The sequence below is a fragment of the Equus asinus genome, chromosome 6 (genome assembly GCF_041296235.1).
Source record: "Equus asinus isolate D_3611 breed Donkey chromosome 6, EquAss-T2T_v2, whole genome shotgun sequence".
Classification (NCBI taxonomy): domain Eukaryota; kingdom Metazoa; phylum Chordata; class Mammalia; order Perissodactyla; family Equidae; genus Equus; species Equus asinus.
In genome coordinates, this window is record NC_091795.1 from 44,059,510 (window position 1) to 44,080,158 (window position 20,649).

Consider the following 20,649-nt stretch of genomic DNA (forward strand, 5'->3'; position numbering starts at 1 on the left):
TCCCCATCTGTACAATGGAGATGATACTATATTGTTATTTTGAGGAGTTAGTGACATAATCCATGTAAAGTTCTGGGTTCAGTAGCACTCATAATAGTAAAAGCTCAGTAAATTGTGGCTGTTCTTTTTATAACCTCTAAATTAGACTGAAAACATTAGTGTTGCTTTCTTGGAATTATTTTAGATTCGTAAAGTGGGTATATGCTCAGGATAGCTTGACTGTTTCACTTTGTTTATATAACATCAACAATGACAAAACCCCTCACGACACCATAAGTGAAACTCACTAGAAATAAAAAACCAATAAATTACAGGATCAGTTTGCAGCAAAGACTTTAGGTATTGGATTTAGCAGATACAAACTATAAAATAAACATCTGTATAATAAATAATGTAATTTTTAGAATAATTAAAAGAAAGTCTAGAAACAAGACACTATCTTAATTGACCAGATACTTTTAAAAGAACTAGTAGTAGCAGCCGGACCTAGGTATTTGGTAGCCCTTGTCTTGCTTCTGACAGACTGGTACATGTGCACGCATGCGCAGACATACACAGTGTTGTATGCATTTCTGTTTTTTTGTTTATTCCATTCAGCCAGCATTTTCTGTACCAAGCACTGTGTTATGCACTGGTAGGGAAGACTACAGATATCTGTGCTTGTCCTTAAGGAGCTTATAGTCTACTCTTGCCTTTGTTTTCCAAAGGTGATCAGTCTTTGGAAGACTGAAGACAAAAGACAATAGAGACTACAGACTTATTGGCCTAACAAGATTTTTTGGCTGCCATTTTACTGCTCACACATAGCCAGGTCTGTCCTCCAGCATATCAGTCAGCATGATTCGCCTGTACCAGAAACTAATCAACATATTTTGAGTACAGTAGTGCCTGCTATTTTGGGATAGTTCCTTGGCAGAGTCCTTTGATACCAGGGATTTCTCTAGGTTCTGGTCTTTGTAAGTTTTCTTCTACCCAGAACTCCTAACTTACTGCCCAAAGAATTCATCTATAAAAAGGTTAGGGTAATACTTTAATAGGAAAACAGCCCATTTGCCCACAGGCCTTTAATCACTTTGAGAAGTAACTAAAACATAGCAAACAGTTATTAATTCTGAAAATCCTAACCTATTATAGTAAAGAAATTGATACATGTGTTTATAAGGCCTAGGTGAAATAATTGACATCAGGAAGAAGAAAGCACTAAAGGAACGCATTTGTCTGGGTGGGGGCCTGAGGAAGACGTCAATGGAGAGATGGCATTTGAACTGGAGTTTGGAAGATGAATGGGATTTTGATAGTTGGGTAAGGAGGTGGGGATCACAGAGAGCATTCTAGACTGAAAGAGAAAAGATGCAGAGGCTTGAAAGTAGAAAGTTTCTGCAGAGGTGAGAAATGTGGCTGGAAATCTGGGAAAATGAGGCTTTTGCTTCCCCACTGTGAAATTTCCTCTTTTTGTCCCCTCCACTCTCATTTTACCCTGTTACTCTTCACCTCTTTTTGTTCCACTTAGATGACCCCTGTTGAGATACTTGGAGAGGAATAACTTTCCTGTGCACATTAATGGGATTACCATAAATAAAATATTTTGTTTATATGACTGAGAATGAAATTTTCACTTGCATTACTAAATGATATTTTGGAATCAGTGCTTGGGGAATGTTTTTCAGGTTGAAAATATCCTTTTGCATGACCGAGGCCACTACGTCCTGTGTGACTTTGGAAGCGCCACCAACAAATTCCAGAATCCACAAACTGAGGGAGTCAACGCAGTAGAAGATGAGATTAAGAAGTAAGCTTTTCCTCCTTTCTTGGAGTTTTGTCCATTATCATATCAGCAACTTTACTTTCAGGTTATGATTGAGAAGATCAGAGTGGGAAGACATGGTGCTACTCAGTTGCCCCGTCTCAGAGCATCATGTTGGCAGTTAGGTTGTTGGATTTTAAGGAGAGGATGTGCAGAGAGTTCACAATCATTGGTTAGTAGAGTAAAATGAAGGAATCTTATAACATTTTATCAGTGGTCCTATGGTTATTGTACATAGACATTTTGATTTACATCACATAGCCCTTAAAAAGCTGTGTGATGTACACACCATAGACGTACTGTGATGTTTTTAAGTGGAATCACAACCACCATGACGTTATCAGTCACTTGTGTATGCTTTTTGCTGAACCATGAATTACTGTTTATTGCTTCCTGCTCATAAGGAGCTCACCTGCAATCTAGTGGAATTAATGGTGAGTGGGGCTATTGAAGTTTCTACAGATATTGAATCACTGACTTCCACCAGAAAAAGCTTCTTTAGATTTGTGACTCCAGTAAGAATCTGACCCGTTTTCCCCTGTTGTCCAGAGTGTTGGATTTTTCACAGGCAACACCATAGTGCTGATAAATCAGTAGTCTAGCGTTCACACTTACATCCTAATCGTCACTCTCCTTTGCTGCATCACCCCTGGCAACCAAGCCTGGGGCAGGAAGACTTCTGGTCCAAGGCCCTGATGGACACCTAAATCATAGTGCCCTCTGGGCTCTAGAGACTCAAGCAGCACAAATCATATGCTCAGTGACACCAAGGCACTCACTTTGAAGATGAGCATATGCTACTCTTTTGTTGAGCCAGAGATAAGAGGAGCACTGTTGTTTCAGCCCTATTCCGGGAGTGCAGATCCCATCCACACCTTCCCCCGGCCCTCAGCCAGGCCCCACTTTCTGCTGTTTTACAGTGTCCCAGCCAGTATTACATCTCTGTGTCAAGCCACATTTAAAAGAATTAATGTTTTTAAAAACAAATCAGCAAAATATAGTATCAGACAGCAAGGATTTACAGGAGAAGGTTTTGTCATTTGAGGACCCAAGAAAAGTTGCTTTTGGAGTTTATTTAGTGCCTGAGTATCTGGGTTCCCACATGCTCCTAGATTAGAAGGTCTGCTGTAGAGGGCCACGGGTGTGTGCCAAGGACAGCTTTTCATTTTATCTGCACTAATATGTCATACTCTCTTCTGCAGATTGCTCCCAGGGAACTAGACTCTATTAATATATATATATATTAAAAGTATTTCTGCTGCTCCTGGTTTTTAATTATAGCAATGACAGATATTTAACAAAAAATGAATCTCTTGATTGTAGATACACAACGCTGTCTTATCGAGCACCAGAAATGGTCAACCTGTACAGTGGCAAAATCATCACTACGAAGGCAGACATTTGGGTAGGTGTCAACTAACCTATCCACATCTCAGATATCAGCAGTCTTGACTGTAAACTTTCAGCTTTAATCCAGACAGTGCCATAGCACAAGTGGCCACTGTACCATATCATTGTCCACTTATCCCTCGGGGTTATTCTTGACTCGAGGTGACCCGCCACTGCTTCTTGAAGCGTGTCCAAGGAAATTACTTTAGAGCTCTGTGAAAATTATTCAGGTGACCTGCCCGTTATTTAGGTGGTTTTCACATATGTGTTACCAGTTCTTGAGAACAAAACAGCTGAAATACTTGTTCTTTATTGGAGCACAATTTGCTGATGATGTTAGAAATAATGTAAATCAGCAGCTAAATGGTGGTGTTAGATTCTAAATTCAGTTCCTAATAGGTTAATAGTACATAGTTTTTATATCTGCTAGTTAATGTGGATGGTGCCAGTATCCCTCAGTAGACCCAGTGCAGTTATAGTAAATAAACCACTGGTAGCAGTCTGCTTTCTTTATCTTTTTAGGCTCTTGGATGTTTGTTGTATAAATTATGCTATTTCACTTTACCATTTGGGGAGAGTCAAGTGGCAATTTGTGATGGAAACTTCACAATTCCTGATAACTCTCGATATTCCCAAGATATGCACTGCCTAATTAGTAAGTATTCCAAGTTTCTAGTTTCATATTTTTATTTCTAATCTTTAGGAATGAATTGGAGGATAAAGGGATTCGATCCCAGGAGTGATGGGTTGAATGCAAAGAAAAAGAAATCAGTTGATAATGGTTGGTCACTCAAAGATATGTAACAATGTCTAGTTACAGTAGTAGGTCTTTTTGCTAGAAAGCTAAACCCGATTTCACACCTGAGCCAGCCACCTGAGCAGAAATCCTAACTGTGCTTTGATCAGTATACTACTGCTCTGTTTTCTTGCAGTCCGTATGAAAGCTCTGGTACCAAAGGAGTCCAGCTGACTCATATCAAATGATAAGAAATTCATCTTTGCAGAACTGGAAGCAACTCAAATTAAAATGATTGCAATGCGTTGGCTGGATTGAATACATAATTAAGACTGTATAACTCTATGGAACTAGGTTTTTCCTTTCATTTAGGTTAATCACTGGATTTTGATAAGCATTTAAACTCAGTGCTTTGTTTAAGATGTTTTTTAAGATTCCCCACTCTTTTGCATTGTCATAGCAAGCATATGTACCAATATTCATTAACCAGATGGTAGAATAAGTCATCTTTGCACAAACCACTGTACTAAAATACTAAAGAAACAGAGATTTTTATTATCTTTTGACATTGGTCAAGACGTTTTGCATCTAAATTTTAACCATTATGGATTGATTATAAATCCTGAGCAACCCAGCTGGGGTCCTGAGTAGGAACATACTGGAGAAAATAGAAGCAAGTGTGGGGCGGAGCATCTGACATTTGTTGAGGGCCTGATTGTACCTCATTTAATTCTTGAGACCTTATATAGTAAGTATAATTATCCCCATTATACAAATGAGGAAACTGAGGGTGAGAAAATAAAGATAACTTACCTGAGTTAACAGTTATAGCTTTTGAGTGACTGTCCCTTCTATTGGGCCAGTTTTATCAATCAACCTCTTCTGTTTATTTACAAAAAAGGAGGGGGAGAGTATTTGAAGGAATGTAGTATGGCATATTTAATGATCGTTGGATTGTTTTCAGAGTTAAAGCACTGTATCTGTTCTAGAATTGCAGCTATGTAAATGAGATTGGAAGGAAATATGGGGAAATGGCCAAATTAGATGCCAGAATGATAGAGTTTTTGCTAATAAATTTTTTTCTTTTTAACATTTGTGCGGTGAATTCATATTAGGACAGACACCTCTTATGAACGTTTGTAACCTGACATCTTTCCTAAACTCTGATCTATTTCAGTTTACAAACTATTTGAAGATTCTGTTGTCACTCTAAACTCACAGGCCTAAAATTAAATTTATTGTCATTGCCCTCCCCACAACCTTCTTTTACTCCCAGTGCAAGGTTCCCCTCTCCTCTTTTCAGTTTGTGTCAGTAGTGTCACCATTCAAACTTGAGTGACTGAGATTTAAGATTTTCTTTAGATCTGGCTAGCAAGAGAGAGGAAAGAGTCAGTCATTTCCTAAGTGGCAATAATTCTTTGTTTGGAGTTTCTCCTATTTTCACTTCATTCTCTCTATTCCAATCGCTGTCACCATTGTCTCTGTAGACTCTGTGAGCTCATGCCTGTACTGGTGGATTGGCCACCAGCCTCTCCCCTCCCTCTTTGCTCTATCCAGCACACCCTCACCACGAGATTAATCTTGTAAAGTGCCACCCTGCCGTATCCCTGTTAGTAAACTTCAGGGCTTATTAGTGGTCCCACAGTCAGGCCCAAGATTCTTGGCATGGCCCCTAAGAGCCTTCATATTCTGGTTCCAATCCACCCGCCTAGCCTTAGGAAATTTCTAACAAGGAAGTCTCTGCCCTGTACTTCTGCCTCCTCAATTTCCTTGTAACAAAGCATTCTCTTGCCTTTCTCCAAGTCCATCTTTGCTTAGACTGTTCTCTCACCTGGAATGTCTTTTCCTCTGCTTTTCCCTGACTGACTAAAATGTTTCCTGCCGTCAAGGACCAGCTCAAGTCCTACCTCTTTTGCAAGTCCTACGTGAGACTGCAGCCTCATCACTATTTTCCGAACTTCATGTCCAAACCCTTCATTTGATTCCTTTGCAGTAAATTGCCTTGATTGTTATTTGTATATATACATGTATATGTTTGTGTGTCTTCTCAAAGATTTCTTTTCTTGAGGATTTTTCCAGCTTCAGAAAGGGCAGAAGCTTAAAGGACCTGGAAACAGACAAGTGATTTATAGATCACGGTAAAAGTAGAGATGTATTTGTTATTTTGTAATTTCTTTTAGACTGGAAACCAGCTAATATCTCCAACAAAAGAATCATAAGTAAATTCTTGACGTTTGAGTTTTGGTTATAATTATCAAGAATAATCATTTGTTTAGCAAGGTATTATGAACTAAGGAGGCCAGAAGCAAGACCTTGTTACTTCCTAGGTACCAGAATATGAAGGTGTTAATTTTCATATTGAGAGCTTGAGTCTCTGTTGTACAAGGCACAGAATATGAACTTCAAGTATCTTTGTTACAATTCAAAAACTTAATTTTCTTGTGGATATTAAGAATTTTAGGAAAGTTAGAGCTTCCCTTTCTGAGAGGGGAGGAAAAGGGCTAATTGTGCTGTCTGACTTTTATGAGAAATAAAAATTTGGTAATAGAGAAATTATGCTTCCTATCTAGTGTAATAATTGTTAGGATTGTATTAATCAGTTTACATATGTTTGTCTTAGGGTATATGTTGGAACCAGACCCTGACAAAAGGCCGGATATTTACCAGGTCTCCTACTTCTCATTTAAACTACTCAAGAAGGAATGCCCAATTCCAAATGTACAGGTACGGGAAAGGTGCTTTTTAGGGAAAGTAAACATTATCTAATGGTCTTTTAGAATTCCTGGGGTGTTAATCAGCTGTGTAAATGAATATGGATGTCCCTTTCTTTGTCTAGTAGAGGGCATCCAAGCAAAACTAACCAGGAAGCACTTGCCATAAAGGGAATCCAATTTTCCCATAGAATTTAACTATAAAACTGAGTCAATTACACTGAAAAAAAAATGCCCTAGGGTTTGAGTTCAACACTTTGGGTGAAGATTGACTGACATATTGTCTTGTCAACTTCACAGTTCGCTGAGAGCCAGGTGCCTGTTGTAGTTGCCCAGAGGTGATTAGGCAGGCTGCTTGCCTGAGCAAGGCTCTGGACTTGCCCCCATGCCTGTTGGAACGTAAGCCCCTTGTCACTCTGCTCCTTCATTGCACCAGAGCTTTCTTGATTTTGTTTCTGCTGTTGGCCATCTGTAACTCCCACTCATTTTCCTCTGTCTTCCTCTACACAGCAGGTAGGAATGTTTTCTACACTTAGTAATCCTAAACTCTGCATTCACAGTTTTCAGGGTACAGTGCTTCCAAACACCCTTTTTACAGGCTTGGCATATTTTTCATGTCACAATATGATCCAGCTCTTAAATATTTTGCTAATAGATGCCATAAGAAATAAGTTCTAATCTGAAATTGTCTTCCTAATTTCTCCAGTAATGAACTTTTGATGTCACTATTGGGGCTCGTGGGTGCTGATACATAACAGTCCTCTTTCACTCCCATGTTTGGAATCAGTTGTAGGAATCATCAGATGGAGCTTAGAATATTGCCTTTGTTACTGATAAGATTACGTCAAAGAACGTAGCTTGACCAGTCAGGCTCCCTAACATTAGCTCCACGTGACTGAACAGTGAGCGCCTGATTCCTGAGGGACAGGCTCTTCCCTAAAGGAAGTAGGGCAAGGGTGAACCAGAGGAGCTTCTCTTTTTTTCCCCAGTCTTATCAGTCTAATAAGTTACCCTTCTCCCTCAGGAGACAAACGCTTGGAGGGTAAAAGCAAAGCTAGGAGAAATTTTCTAGCAGAAATTCTTTCCACTGGAAACATGAAGGAAATGAGACATCCCTCCTAAAAGCCAGATTGATTATTAGTATTCCGTCTGTCAGGTTTCCCAGATTAAAACGAGGGATACTCTTCAGTAACCTAACATGACCGTGTTTTCTTTTGCTGTCCCACTTTCTCATTCATAAAGTAAAATAAGGTGAAATATAATTGGAAGCATTCATATGGGTAACTAGTTTTTAAGAAGTCAGCTTCACAAGTCTCAGGTCATGTGGCACTTTCTCAGCCAGGGTAAGCAGTTGTCTTTGGTTAGGCACAGCTAGTGCTCCCTCACCAGGCAGCATTAGATGGTGCGGAATCCAAGCTGGAGGAGCTCTGCTGGGCTTTGGATTGCGTAGTGCCTCACATACTGGCAAGAGGTGCTGGCTCAGCAACCGAACGCACTGTGGCTGTGGTTTTCTCCCAGCATTCTAACTGAACGCACCCTGTTTTTGGCACACTGGTTAGCTTTAACTTCTCTAAGATCTAGCTGAGAACTTAAACAGTAATAGTAAAGACATCTCTTTCCCATTCCTTCCATGACATCACTTCTAAGCTGTGTTGTAGGAAGAGAAGGGTACTGAGTTCAAGCCCCAGTGTGCTTAGCCTGGTCCAGAAGGTTGAGAATGATGGGGGAGGAGTATGCTGCATGCGGGCTGCTCTGTCCTCTTCTCAAGATACTTTGCCTCCCTTACTAGGGCTGAGTCCAGTGGGATATGCTTTTAGTTAACCTCCCTTCCCTCTGCCGGAGACCCAGGGCCTAGAAGCTGCTCCAGAAGACTCCAATATGTATTTCCATCAGCCCAGTTATGTTGGTTATTATTTTACAAAGAAGTCTGTGATGTCCTTTTTTTTAATTTCTTTTCAATTCTACAGAACTCTCCCATTCCTGCAAAGCTTCCTGAACCAGTGAAAGCCAGTGAGGCAGCTGCAAAAAAGACCCAGCCAAAGGCCAGGTAAGAAAGGCCTTAGTGAGCACATGTCCTGCTCTGGGTGCTGCAGTAGCAGGGGAGGATGCCTGTGTTTCTACATTCTTATACTGCCATGGCCAGAGGCTGGCAGAACAGGCAAGCAAGCTCTGTCTCCCCTAGGCAGAAACTGTTCTTTGGGAGTGCAAAGAAGAATATAATGAAATACAGTGATCTACATTTGAAAGAGAATCAAGAACTCCACAGCTGGTTCCTTTGCTTGGGAATAGGCTCAGGGGCATTCAGAGATGAGGCAACAGCAGAGTTTAAATATTGCTAGTGTAAGTGTCCTAAATATGTGACCTGGCCTTTGTTTAGCCTCATTCACTACCCTAATCCTCCATCTCCCTTTCTTTCTTACTTTCTGTGGCTCTGGCCACGTTAGGAAAGTACAGATCAAAGCACTGAACCCATAAACAGTAAAAGAGCCTGTGGGTCTCAGCTAGTCACATTCTGTGTAACCTAGGGTCTTCAAGAAGCAGGTACCAAGAGAGGATTAAAGAAGCTAGGATTTATTTGGGGAAATGCCCCTGTGAGAGAAAATGGGGAGGGAGCCGGGCGGCCAGGGAAGGCTGGGAGAGCCAGCAGAAGGCGATGTAAGTGTGACTCAGAGAGAGGAAGGAGAAGTTGGATGGAAGTGACCTAGAAACTGCCACACAATATAAGGAAGGTTCACCCAAGGTGTTGGGGAGTCCTCAAGCCGGGTAGGCCACCCTGTCTCCCAGGAACGGGCCTGGCTTAATATCCCAGCCCCAGGGGCAGGCTGTGGGAAGCGTGGCCCCAGGGCAAATGTGGTAGATTTCAGGAGCGCAGCAGCTGGGGCACTTGGTCTCTTGTCCCCTTTGTAGCTGAAGGTCTGCAGGACACATCCTCATGGCTGCCGTGCCTTCTAAATGGCAAATTCCCAGGGTGGTCAAGGAGATGTTTATACTCTTCTTTTTTCTACCACACTTCAGGACAAGGAAATGTTAGCAGCAAACTGTCAACAAAGTACCCTAGATGGGAATATGTGAATTTTAAAAGAACAGTAAAATAACTTCTGTATTTTAAAAAATTCTTTAATATTTATAGAATGCCTGCTGATGTGGCTCTAAAGTAATGAGACTTTGGTTTTTAATAAACTTAGCAAACTATATCCATGTTGTGACTTTGTGGTCTGTTTATTTCTTACATAAATCTGCCATGCTCACCTCTGGGAATTGCTTTGGGGGCTGATTTAATTAACTTAGTATTTTGGATTTATGGCCTTCTTGTATTAGGCCCAAAAATGGTAGGTACTGAGGCTAGGCAAGGATCCGTTCCCACAAAGCACACACATTTATAAAAACAATAGTAGCCACTAACATTTGCATGGTACTCTGTTGTGTAAAATCGAGAAAGTAATACCTGCATCATAAGGCAGACGTGAACATCGAATGCATCAATGACTATGAAATTGTTTTATAAACTGTAGAGTGTCCAAACTATTAGTTTATATGGACCTCAATAATGCGACAATACACAGACCTTATAGCCAAGAGATTTGGGTCTAAGTTGTCTTATCTATGATTTCTGATGATTTCATTCACATTATCATATTTGCTCCCCAGTTCTGAGAGGTAGTTTTTCTTTCTAACCCTATTTTCCAAGTAGCCATGATTCATTGAGGCATCGTGTATACCAGATACCATACTAGGAACTTTACATAAATAAGATGATGGTTTTTTCCCTTAAATGACCTTTGAGGTCATTATTGTCATTCTCATTTTACGGACGAGGAAACAGACTCAGAATTATGAGTACATTGCCCAAGGTCGTTAGTCAATATGAGATTAAAAGAACCAGAACTGGGGCCAGCCCCATGGCAGAGTGGTTAAGTTCCCACGCTCTGCTTCCGTAGCCCAGGGTTTCGCTGGTTCGAATCCTGGGCGCGGACATGGCACCGCTCGTCAAGCCATGCTGAGGCGGCATCCCACATGCCATGGCTAGAAGGACCCACAGCTAAAAATATGCAACTATGTACTGGGAGGGCTTTGGGAGAAAAAGGAAAAATAAAATCTTTAAAACAAAACAGAATAAGAACCAGAACTTCAGCATCCACACTCTTTTTTACTCTGTCGGTTAAGTGATTTGCCCAAGATCACACAGGTTTGACAACTTAGAGCCAGATCTCCTGGCTTCAAGGTCTGCATTTCTCACAGCATTATCGAGGTCCATACAAACTAACATTTTGAGCATTCTCCACTTTATGAAATGGTTTCACAGTCATTGATGCGTTTGATGTTCACACCTGCCTCATGATGTGGATATTGTTTTCTCCATTCTACACATGACGGACCCAAGGCTAAATGAGGTTAAATGACGTATCTATTACCACACAGTTGGTTAGTGGGGAGTGAAGCTCAAACAGAGGTTTCTTTGACTTCAAATCCCATTGTCTCTAACATGTTATCTTGGGAGAAGTCCAATGTGGAAGTTCTTAGCATTTGGTTTTACAGAAGTCTGTTCGCCTCCCTCAGCCTTAGCTTTATCTTTCCCAACATTTGTCCTATTTTCCTTCCCACCTCTCTTCCCTAGATTACAGCCTCCCCAAATGCGATAGCTTTTATATTCTCAGTTTTTCACCCAGCTCAAGAGCATCTCTCTAGCAGGATGACAGTGAAAAGCTTCAGGGTCCAGAATGGACATACCTGGGAGGTGTGTCATGAGGAAGGACATGGGCCAGGTGCTTTGCTTCCTGTTTTGCATTTCATGGAGGCTGTGCCAGACATATTTTGGAAATATCCATGAAACTTGTTTATTTTGGCCTTATCCTCAGCTATGCTCTCTAAAGTGCATTTTCAAAAGACAACCACTCTGATCTGAGTTAGGTAGTAGCCAGCTGCCTGGACTCTATAAATTAGGGGAAGTCACCACTAGGCTTTAGCACCATCACGAGATGCAAGCAGACCACACAGCAGTCCTCCCTGTATTACTTTGGATTAGATTTGGCTGTGAGTTACAGAAAGTCCAAAATGACAGTGGCTTATATAAGACAGGTGTTTATTTTTTTCTCTCAAGTAAACCAAGTCTGGAGGTAAGTAGTCCAGGGCTAGTATGGCATTTCCACTCCATGAAGCTCTCAGGAGCCCAGGCTCTTCAAGCTCACAACTCTACCGTCACTATGGTTGTGGCCATGACCTCATGGACCAGTATGGCAGCATCCCTGTTCCAAGCAGCAGGATCAAAGAATAGCCAAAGAAGAAGAGCAACAAAGGGCATACACCAGTTATTTCTTAAGGTTTCTAGAAACTACCACATAACAACCTGCTTATATCCCATGTAAGGCCGGAACTTAGGCATATGGCCACACGTGATTGCAAGAGAGACAGGGCAATGTGTTTTTTACTCTAGGTGACCCTATGCTCAGCTCAAATTTTTTTATTGAAATATATTTAATAGATAACATTGAGTAAATTTAAGGTATACAACAACTAAAAATTTTATTACCATGGGAAAAAAGGGAGTATATGTTTGGAGGAAATGGAGCTCCTGTCAATACTTCCCAAATCCTTTACCTTGAATTATTTACTTATTCCTTCTACTAGATCCCTTATTGGATTCACTCATTTTACGTGCTTTTTATTGTAGAGAGACCATTTTGACAGCTAGCTCTAACCAAATTTGTGTTCCCTCTTCATCTGAAAACCAACTGCTTTAAACCCTTCTTTGCATCATCACGCAAAGTGTATTCTGGGAAATCCTAGAAATTAGGTAAAAGGGTTTCAAGGTCAAATAAGTTTGAGAAACATCGCATTCTATATAGTATTCTCTTTGAGCTTCTCCATGCATGTGCACACGTGAAAAGTTCTGGAAAAAAATCTGCTCGATATATTTTATTGAGTGTTTCAAAACTTATTTACCCATGAAGGCTTTATTCATAACATCTAAGTACCTATAACTGTGGAACACTGTTTGGGAAATGTCAGTTAAGTGGATCTGGAAGGTTTGGATGAGTATGGAGGGGAAAGCTAATCCATCATGTACTCTGTCTACTCTCCTGTTTTCCCACTCTTTCACATGAATCTTTTTTTTTCTTTTCCTGTTCTAGACTGACAGATCCCATTCCCACAACAGAGACTTCAATTGCACCCCGCCAGAGGCCTAAGGCTGGGCAGACTCAGCCGAACCCAGGAATCCTTCCCATCCAGCCAGCCCTGACACCTCGAAAGAGGGCCACAGTTCAGCCCCCACCTCAGGCTGCAGGTCAGTAACTAGGTTGATTTGAAATTTGGTACACCTCTTTGTTACTATGGGTAATAGAGAAGTCTTGGAAAGCCTGGTTTTACTTTGGGAATAGAATGCAGAGGCGCATAAAGAATAATGGTTTTCCTTAAGCAACAGGAGGTGAGCTGCCATTGAAATTGTATAGCAAGAGGCTGGCAAAAGGGGAGACCGCTCATTGAATTCTGTGGAGAATCTCCAAGACCACTGAAGCCTGTTGTCTCTGTTTTTTTCTAGTCTTGGCCCTGATTTTGTGGTTTGGTCCATTCATCCCATACCTACCTCTTTATCTTGTATACTTCTCTTTGCCTTTAAAGAAAGAAGACTCACCTCTTTTTGACATGGAGACACTGTTTCTTTAATGTTCTGTCTCTTGAAGTATCTGTCACTGCTTCATGTTCTGGTATTCTGTTTCTAATGAGATGGCTGAGTTTAGTTTCATAAAGAGGATCGATCCAAATTATCAAGTAACTGAACTCAGCCATCACTTCCCCAACCTGGAAGCTGCTTTTTGTGAATTTAGTGGCCATCTACTTACAGCAAGGCATCCAGACTGAGATTGTGTAACCTACATGTGAAACATCAAAGAATGCTTTTATCCTGCAACCATGCCAACAAGTGCCAAGATTGTGTTTATATACAGTAGCATCAAAGGCCAGTTGAATATGTAGATACTCAGGGTGCTGACTAAAGGAGTAATTGACTAAATGGAGTGGTGAATAAGCGAAGACTTTCTGAAGGAGGCAAGATTTGAACCCTGTTATTGAACCTTGTTTTGAAAAGTAGGAAGCCTGTAGTTTGGCAAGAAGGAAGGACCTTCCAGGTGCAAGGACGATGAGCCGCACATGGATCTTGGGATTATCTGTCCACTTATCACCCGCTCTTTCTTGCTTTGGCAAGAAAGAAAGCCATTTTTGTCTTAAAAAGTTTTGAGCCCTTAAATGGAGTTTATTCTCATTGCAGGATCCAGCAATCAACCTGGCCTTTTAGCCAGTGTTCCCCAACCGAAAACCCAGCCCCCACCCAGCCAACCTCTACCACAGTCTCAACCCAAGCAGCCACAGGCTCCACCCGCCCCACAGCAGCCGCCTTCCACTCCGGCCCAGGGTCTGCCTACTCAGGCCCAGGCCACACCCCAGCACCAGCAGCAACTCTTCCTCAAGCAGCAGCAGCAGCAGCAGCAGCAGCAGCAACAACAACAGCCACCGCCACCATCACAGCAGCCAGCCGGCACGTTCTACCAGCAGCAGCAGCAGGCCCAGGCTCAGCAGGTAAGGTGGTCAAAGTCTGACCCTTGCTTTGGCTATCTGAGTCGTCACTGTGAGAACGCCCACTAGGTACAGGCATCTTCCTTGGGAAGTCAGCTGTTTACTGTTGCGTCATTGCTTCTCACAGATGTAAATACTAAAGCATTGCGTAGTGGAGAAATCACCGGATCGCTCGCACTCCTTTCTCCTTTCTTCTCAGGCCACAGGGAATTCTCTACATGATTGAGGAACCTCAGCAAGGAAGCTATTTTTTAAGGACTCTTTTTTTCTAACATAACTCAACACCATTATCATACTGAAATAAATAATAATAATTTCTTATTATCATCAAATATCCAGTAACTTTCTGATGTCTCATAATTTGAGTTGGCTTGTTTGAATCAGGATCCAAATAAGGTCCACATTATTTAGTTGTGATACATCTTTTTTCTCCTATTTTAATGTATATTTTCAGTTTTTACTATGAACATACTCATTTTATAATTATAGATATATCTTTTAAGTCCTCCCTTTAGCCATAGGTACCTTCACCGTCTTTTTTTTTCTCCTTTGCCATTTAATTTTTTGAAGAAACTGCGTCATTTGTCCTGTAGAATTTTCCACATTCTGGATTTGGCTGCTTTCCTCCCTGTGGTGTCGTGTAATATGTTCCTCCATCCTCGGTGTAAACTGGTAATTTCTTGAGGCATGCTCAATAATCAATTCAGTTTAGTAGTTCTTTGTTCTTCCAGTTGCATCATATCAGGAGGCATATCATGTCTGGTTGTCCTCTCTTTTTTTTTTTTTTTTGTTATTATTTTTTTAAAGATTTTTATTTTTTCCTTTTTCTCCCCAAAGCCCCCCGGTACATAGTTGTGTATTCTTCATTGTGGGTTCTTCTAGTTGTGGCATGTGGGACGCTGCCTCAGCGTGGTCTGATGAGCAGTGCCATGTCCGCGCCCAGGATTCGAACTAACAAAACACTGGGCCGCCTGCTGTGGAGTGCGCGAACTTAACCACTCGGCCACGGGGCCAGCCCCTGGTTGTCCTCTCTTTTATTAACATTAAGATCAATCGGTGAGTTTGGTGTTGTCTGTCTGATCTATTCATTTAGTGTGTCCCATCAGCTTAGCAGCCATTGCTGATCATTTCCTAAGTCCAGTAATTCATTAGGGATGGCAAAATGGTGATATTCTGGCATTCCCTCTTCACTTAGGGCTGGAATTTTTCTATGAAGAACTTTTTTCATCAACTATTTATTACCCTAAGGTATTGTTTGTAAGGAAAGGCAGGAAAAACTGATTGATTCTTTCCCTGTGTTTACCACTTTTCAGAATAATGTGTTTGTTCCTAGTGTTATCAAAGGGTAAACAATGTTTTTGTTTTGTTTCTTTTGGTATCATTATGAACTCATGGATTTTAACATATTTGATACGTTTCCAGATATTGATGTTTTAAAATTTTTATTTATTTTGATGCTCAAATTGTCCCAACTTTGGCCAATGGATGTCTCTTAAAATTGGCTCATGAGTCCTTTGGTGGTGACTCCAGCAGTCTTTCGTGGTTTCCTTGCCATTTAGTGTGACAAGCTGTTCCAGGCTCATTCTGCCCTTGACGTGGAATCAGCCATTTCTCTAAGGAACTCCATTTCCTTTTAATGGAAACGGTATTTAGAGACCACAGTCTTAGTGCTGGGGATACTCATTTGCTAATGGGTTGGTTATTGGTTTTAGGCCTTTTCAGTGGACTGTTAGGAAATATATGTTGTTTGTTTTTTGGTTCGTTAATAGAATATACATCATGAATTCAAATTTATGTCCTTAATTCACATTTGTAATTACAGGATTTTTTGTCTGACTTCCTGAATTTTATATTTCTGTTTTTTTAATCTGGAAATCTTGATTCCTAAGAACATTAACGTAATTACTTAATTGATTTATAGTTTCAAGATAACAATACCAATATGATTACTGAAAACAGTTTAAGATTTCTTTGCCTTTTTTACCCTTAGAGTGTTTAGCTCACTATTTCCTGGGGAGTTTGGCTATCAGTTTGATACACAGGTTTATTTTCTTTATTTTGCTTTTGATTTTTAGTTACTGCTTTTTCAGTTTTGGTTTAATTTTGTTTTGTGAAAATGTAAAACACTTACGTGGTTTCAAAATTAAGTCTGCAAAATTCTATCCCCTCCATCCCATATATAGAGGTAGCCCTCCTTCCTATTTACAACTTGAGAGTGTTCCCTTTTAAGGAAATATAGCTCATTTATTCAGTCCATCCACTGTTGACAAACACTTGGTTGTCCAGCATTTTGTGGTTGTAAATAGGCAGCTATTTATCGACATCTGCTTCGTTAACCCTTTAACTTTGTCCCAGTAGGCAAACAGTATCCTCTCAGTTAACTCTATAACTAAGTACTAGTATTTGGGATGTTCAAAGATAAGATCTTGATTTTTGTTCATCAGTAGGCCTCTGTTTGACCTCTGTGTGCCCAGCACATAGTCCTTAGCTGTGGAGTGTAGAGACATATAGAAGTATCCCTATCCTTAGGAAGTTTAGAAGAGAATATAACTTGAAACAATTAGTTATCAATATAAGATAAATGTCATTAAGTGTAGTCGAGTATACTGAATATTTTGAATGTCTAAAGATGGGAGAGTTAATATAAGAGAGAGCTATTGGGAAATAATTTTCAGAAAGACTTGAGATGACTCTTAATAGCTGGGTTAACATTTAGGTTATTCTATCAATGTCATCATTGCTTCTTCCTGTTCATGTAGGGAAGCATTTTAATCTTGGCTACTTCCAAATCTCTTTATAAAAGGCATTACTTCTGTGATTGGGAGCTCATTTATTAGTTTCTGTTACACTCCAGTATGTGGAGTCACAAGATGTGTAGTCAGATGGATGCCTTTAGGCCAGGCATAGAAACCCAGCTGGAAGCCAGCCTGCAGTGCAAGAGGCAGGATAGTGCAGTAGATGCAGCCTGGCAGTGTAAGGTGCTGCTGTGTTTATTTTGATGCCTTAAGGTTCCCCTCATGAGTTTTCAGGCCATACTAAAAGACTTCTACCTACCCTTGCCTTTGGCTACAGCGCTGGTCTTAGTTGTTACTGAGACATTTGTTGTTTGTGGAATTTCCTTCTGAGACAGGCTTTTATTCACCTCCTCATTTCTTGCCGCTTTCTCCTGCTCAGTTTCAGGCAGTACACCCAGCAACCCAGCAACCAGCGATTGCCCAGTTCCCTGTGGTATCCCAAGGAAGCTCTCAACAGCAGCTGATGCAGAACTTCTACCAGCAGCAGCAGCAGCAGCAGCAGCAGCAGCAGCAACAGCAGCAGCTGGCCACAACCCTACATCAACAACAGCTGCTGACTCAGCAGGCTGCCTTGCAGCAGAAAACTGCTGTGGCGGCAGTACAGCAGCCCCAGGCACAGCAGACCACAGCCCCGCAGCCACCCCCGGCCCAGGAGCCAGCAGTAAGAATCGCGCAGGGCTCAGAGTGCAAAAGCAGGAGAGGAGCGTGCAGTGAGGGCTAGGGAAAGGGTGAGAAAGAGCAGTAGCTGGTGAGAGGCCTCTGGATTAGGGCTAGGCTGTTTCCTCACCCTCGTGGTTAAAACATTTGATCTTTTCTTGATATATCCAAGAAAAAGATGAGATATTCTCTAGAAGGTAGAAGTTTTAAAAAAATGACTCTAGGCTGCTAATGAAGATGAACATTATTTATCACTCTAAAATTAGGCTGGCAGAAAGAGCTGTTCATTGTCTCTGTCAGGGCGAGTGTTGAGCAGTCAAGGACCTAGGCAGGATTAGAGCTAATCCCTTTCCCTTCTTCAAGGGGCTATTTGACTACTGTGGCCCTTCCGGTCTCTGGAGGTTCTTGTGGGCCCCCACCTTTACCCTGAGTCCTGACAGTGTTATGTTTATTCTTTGTCTCGAACAACATTACACCACCTCATTTAAGTCTAACATACAGCACCCTTCAAGGGTCTGCTTGCTGGGGCTATTTACCATGGCCTAATCCCTGTGAGCACCAGAGCATCTGGAGTAATGTTTCAGCCATCTTGTCAATTTAGAAATTGGACGTGTCCACTTCTGGATAGTGGCTGAGTGTCACATCAGAACCCCTGCATCCTCTCCTGATTGACCTTTACCGTTTCAGCATCCTCAGGCACATTGCGCTATGGCCTTTAATGAGTGCCCTTAATTCTGTTCTCATATATTTCTGAGTGATAGTGATAGAAATCTTATAGTGATAGAAAAAGGCATTTTACATACCGAACAGATCGAGTATCACAGCCACTCTCTTATTCCCAGGGGAGTCCAACTTCTAGATGAACGAAGGAAAAGTAAGAAACTGTCTTTCTGAGGATTGATTTCTGATAGAGTTTTGTTGCCTTTCTTAAACCGGAAAACCTACATCCCTTCAAAAGGAAGCAGTGCCGTAGATAGATTGTCTTCTTTAAGTCTCAGCTAAGAGTGTGTTCAGTGTCTTTATACCTTTGTTTAAGAAACAACTCATGGGCTGGCCCGGTAGTGCAGCAGTTAAGTTCGCATGTTCTACTTCGGCGGCCCTGGGTTCACCAGTTCAGATCCTGGGTGTGGACCTACATGTCACTTGTCAAACCATGCTGTGGCAGGTGTCCCACATATAAAGTAGAGGAAGATGGGCACAGATGTTAGCTCAGGGCCAGTCTTCCTCATCAAAAAGAGGAGGATTGGCAGCGGATGTTAGCTAAGGGCTAATCTTCCTCAAAAAAAAAAAAAAGAAACAACTCAGCCTTCCTGCAGGCATGTGGTAGACATCTACTCTGTCTTTTTAACAAGAGATAAAGTTTCTCTTGTTAACGGAAAAAGAGTTTTAAAGAAATTATTGTATGGTGTAGTGAGTTAAGATCTTAATTAGCTAGTCTAGTTGCCTCATTTAATGGAATTGGAAACTGAGGCCCAGACTAGACAGTGATTACCCCAGCTACACAGACAGATAGCAGCAGAGCTGGGGCAGGAACCAAAGACTCCTGCTCTGTGTTCAAGGGTGATAATGACAAATGCCCATCCAGGGTGATGGAGTGACCAACTGCCACTGCACTGCTTATCAGGTTCCCTCTGCTTTCCCTGGACAAAAGTATCCATTCTCCTGTGAATGAATTGTAGAACTTCTCCGTGTTCCTTGGGTACCTTGAAAAAGTACCTTGAGCACTTTGCTCAGGGATAGTTGGTTGAGGGGATGGAGAGGGAATGAGAGCAGAATGTGCTTCAGCCAGGAGTCAGAGAGCTTCCCAGCTTTGACCATCCCTTTCTCTAATGACCCAAGGCAGGACTTACCTAGAGAAGAAAGTGAGTGAATGTGAAGTATACCCTGCAGCCATCCTAAAGCAATAATCTGCAAAGGGAAAACGGCCACAGGCCATAGATGTTTATTGCCGTCTTATTAATAATAGCCAAAAGAATGGAAGCAACGTAAATCGTTCAAGAACCAAACTGTGCAGCCATTAAAAATCATAATTAGAAAGTTTGTACAGAGTAGAAAATACTCATAAAGTAATGTTAAAAGAGATGTGAAGGAGAAGTAGCTACTTAAAAGAAACTTAAATAGAAAATACCGAAAAGATAAAAACAGCTGTATTAGAGTGATAGAATGAAGTCTGGGTGGTTACCCCCCCTCTGCTCTATAGTCTTACATTCCTTGATGTGATTGTATACCTTTAATTATGTATTTTGTTTTTAAAAAAAATCTTCAGCAAGGTGGACATCTGAATCTCCCTTTGCTTCTCCTTCTGTGGTCAGTGTCTCCCTGCTCCCCGTCCCTAATCCCATCTTTGGATGAGGAGGCATCATGGTGCAGAAAAGAGAGTCCTGAGCTGCAGTCAGGAGATGTGGATTCTGTCCCCAGTTGACCCTGTGACCTTGGGCAAGCACTTAGCCTCAGGGGGCCTTGGTTTCATCTCCTCTAAAGCCAGACAGTTGGAATTCATGTTTTCTAAGGTTTCTTTCAATGTTCGTATTTTTAGATTCTAAATGGAAGTGAAGGTGTCTGCGTGACAGGGTTGTTGTGAGGAGTATGAAGGGTTTGGAACCACTTTGTATTAGTAGATTGCTGTGATAGGGAAATTGTGCTCCTGATGGAAGCATCTATTCTTCAATGTGCCACATACAGAGAATAGGTAAGAGCAGGGGAAAATATTTTCTAAGTCTGGACCCTTCAAAATAAAGGAACTCAACAGTTAAGTACCCTTTGCAGAGTAATGAGTGTCTTAAACTCCAAGAAATAAGCAAATCTAGTTCTGTCCTTAAAGCCCCTCTGGTTCCTGAGGGTACTGGCTTTAGGTTGGCTCTTGTAGGTGCAGCACTGGACCCCTGATGGAAGTTGTGGAGCTGAAGCTGTAGTCCTCACAGAGTACTCTGCTTCTCCCTCAGAGATGCGGTCAGCTGCTTTACCCATCTAACCTCAGTCTGATTGATA

At 41.4% G+C, this 20,649-nt stretch overlaps 1 protein-coding gene across 18 annotated transcripts in view; it reads left to right on the forward strand.

The window, feature by feature from the left end:
* The window catches only part of AAK1 (AP2 associated kinase 1), a 161,819-nt gene that overhangs the window by 100,424 nt on the left and 40,746 nt on the right, over positions 1 to 20,649 (forward strand). For all 18 annotated transcript variants that reach the window (XM_070511999.1, XM_070512000.1, XM_070511990.1 and 15 more), the window contains exons 6-13: positions 1,668 to 1,789; positions 3,128 to 3,209; positions 3,716 to 3,848; positions 6,550 to 6,653; positions 8,608 to 8,687; positions 12,769 to 12,923; positions 13,905 to 14,212; positions 17,384 to 17,665. In XM_070511999.1, coding sequence (XP_070368100.1) covers positions 1,668 to 1,789; positions 3,128 to 3,209; positions 3,716 to 3,848; positions 6,550 to 6,653; positions 8,608 to 8,687; positions 12,769 to 12,923; positions 13,905 to 14,212; positions 17,384 to 17,665 — 1,266 coding nt within the window. The remainder of the gene's footprint in view (positions 1 to 1,667; positions 1,790 to 3,127; positions 3,210 to 3,715; positions 3,849 to 6,549; positions 6,654 to 8,607; positions 8,688 to 12,768; positions 12,924 to 13,904; positions 14,213 to 17,383; positions 17,666 to 20,649) is intronic.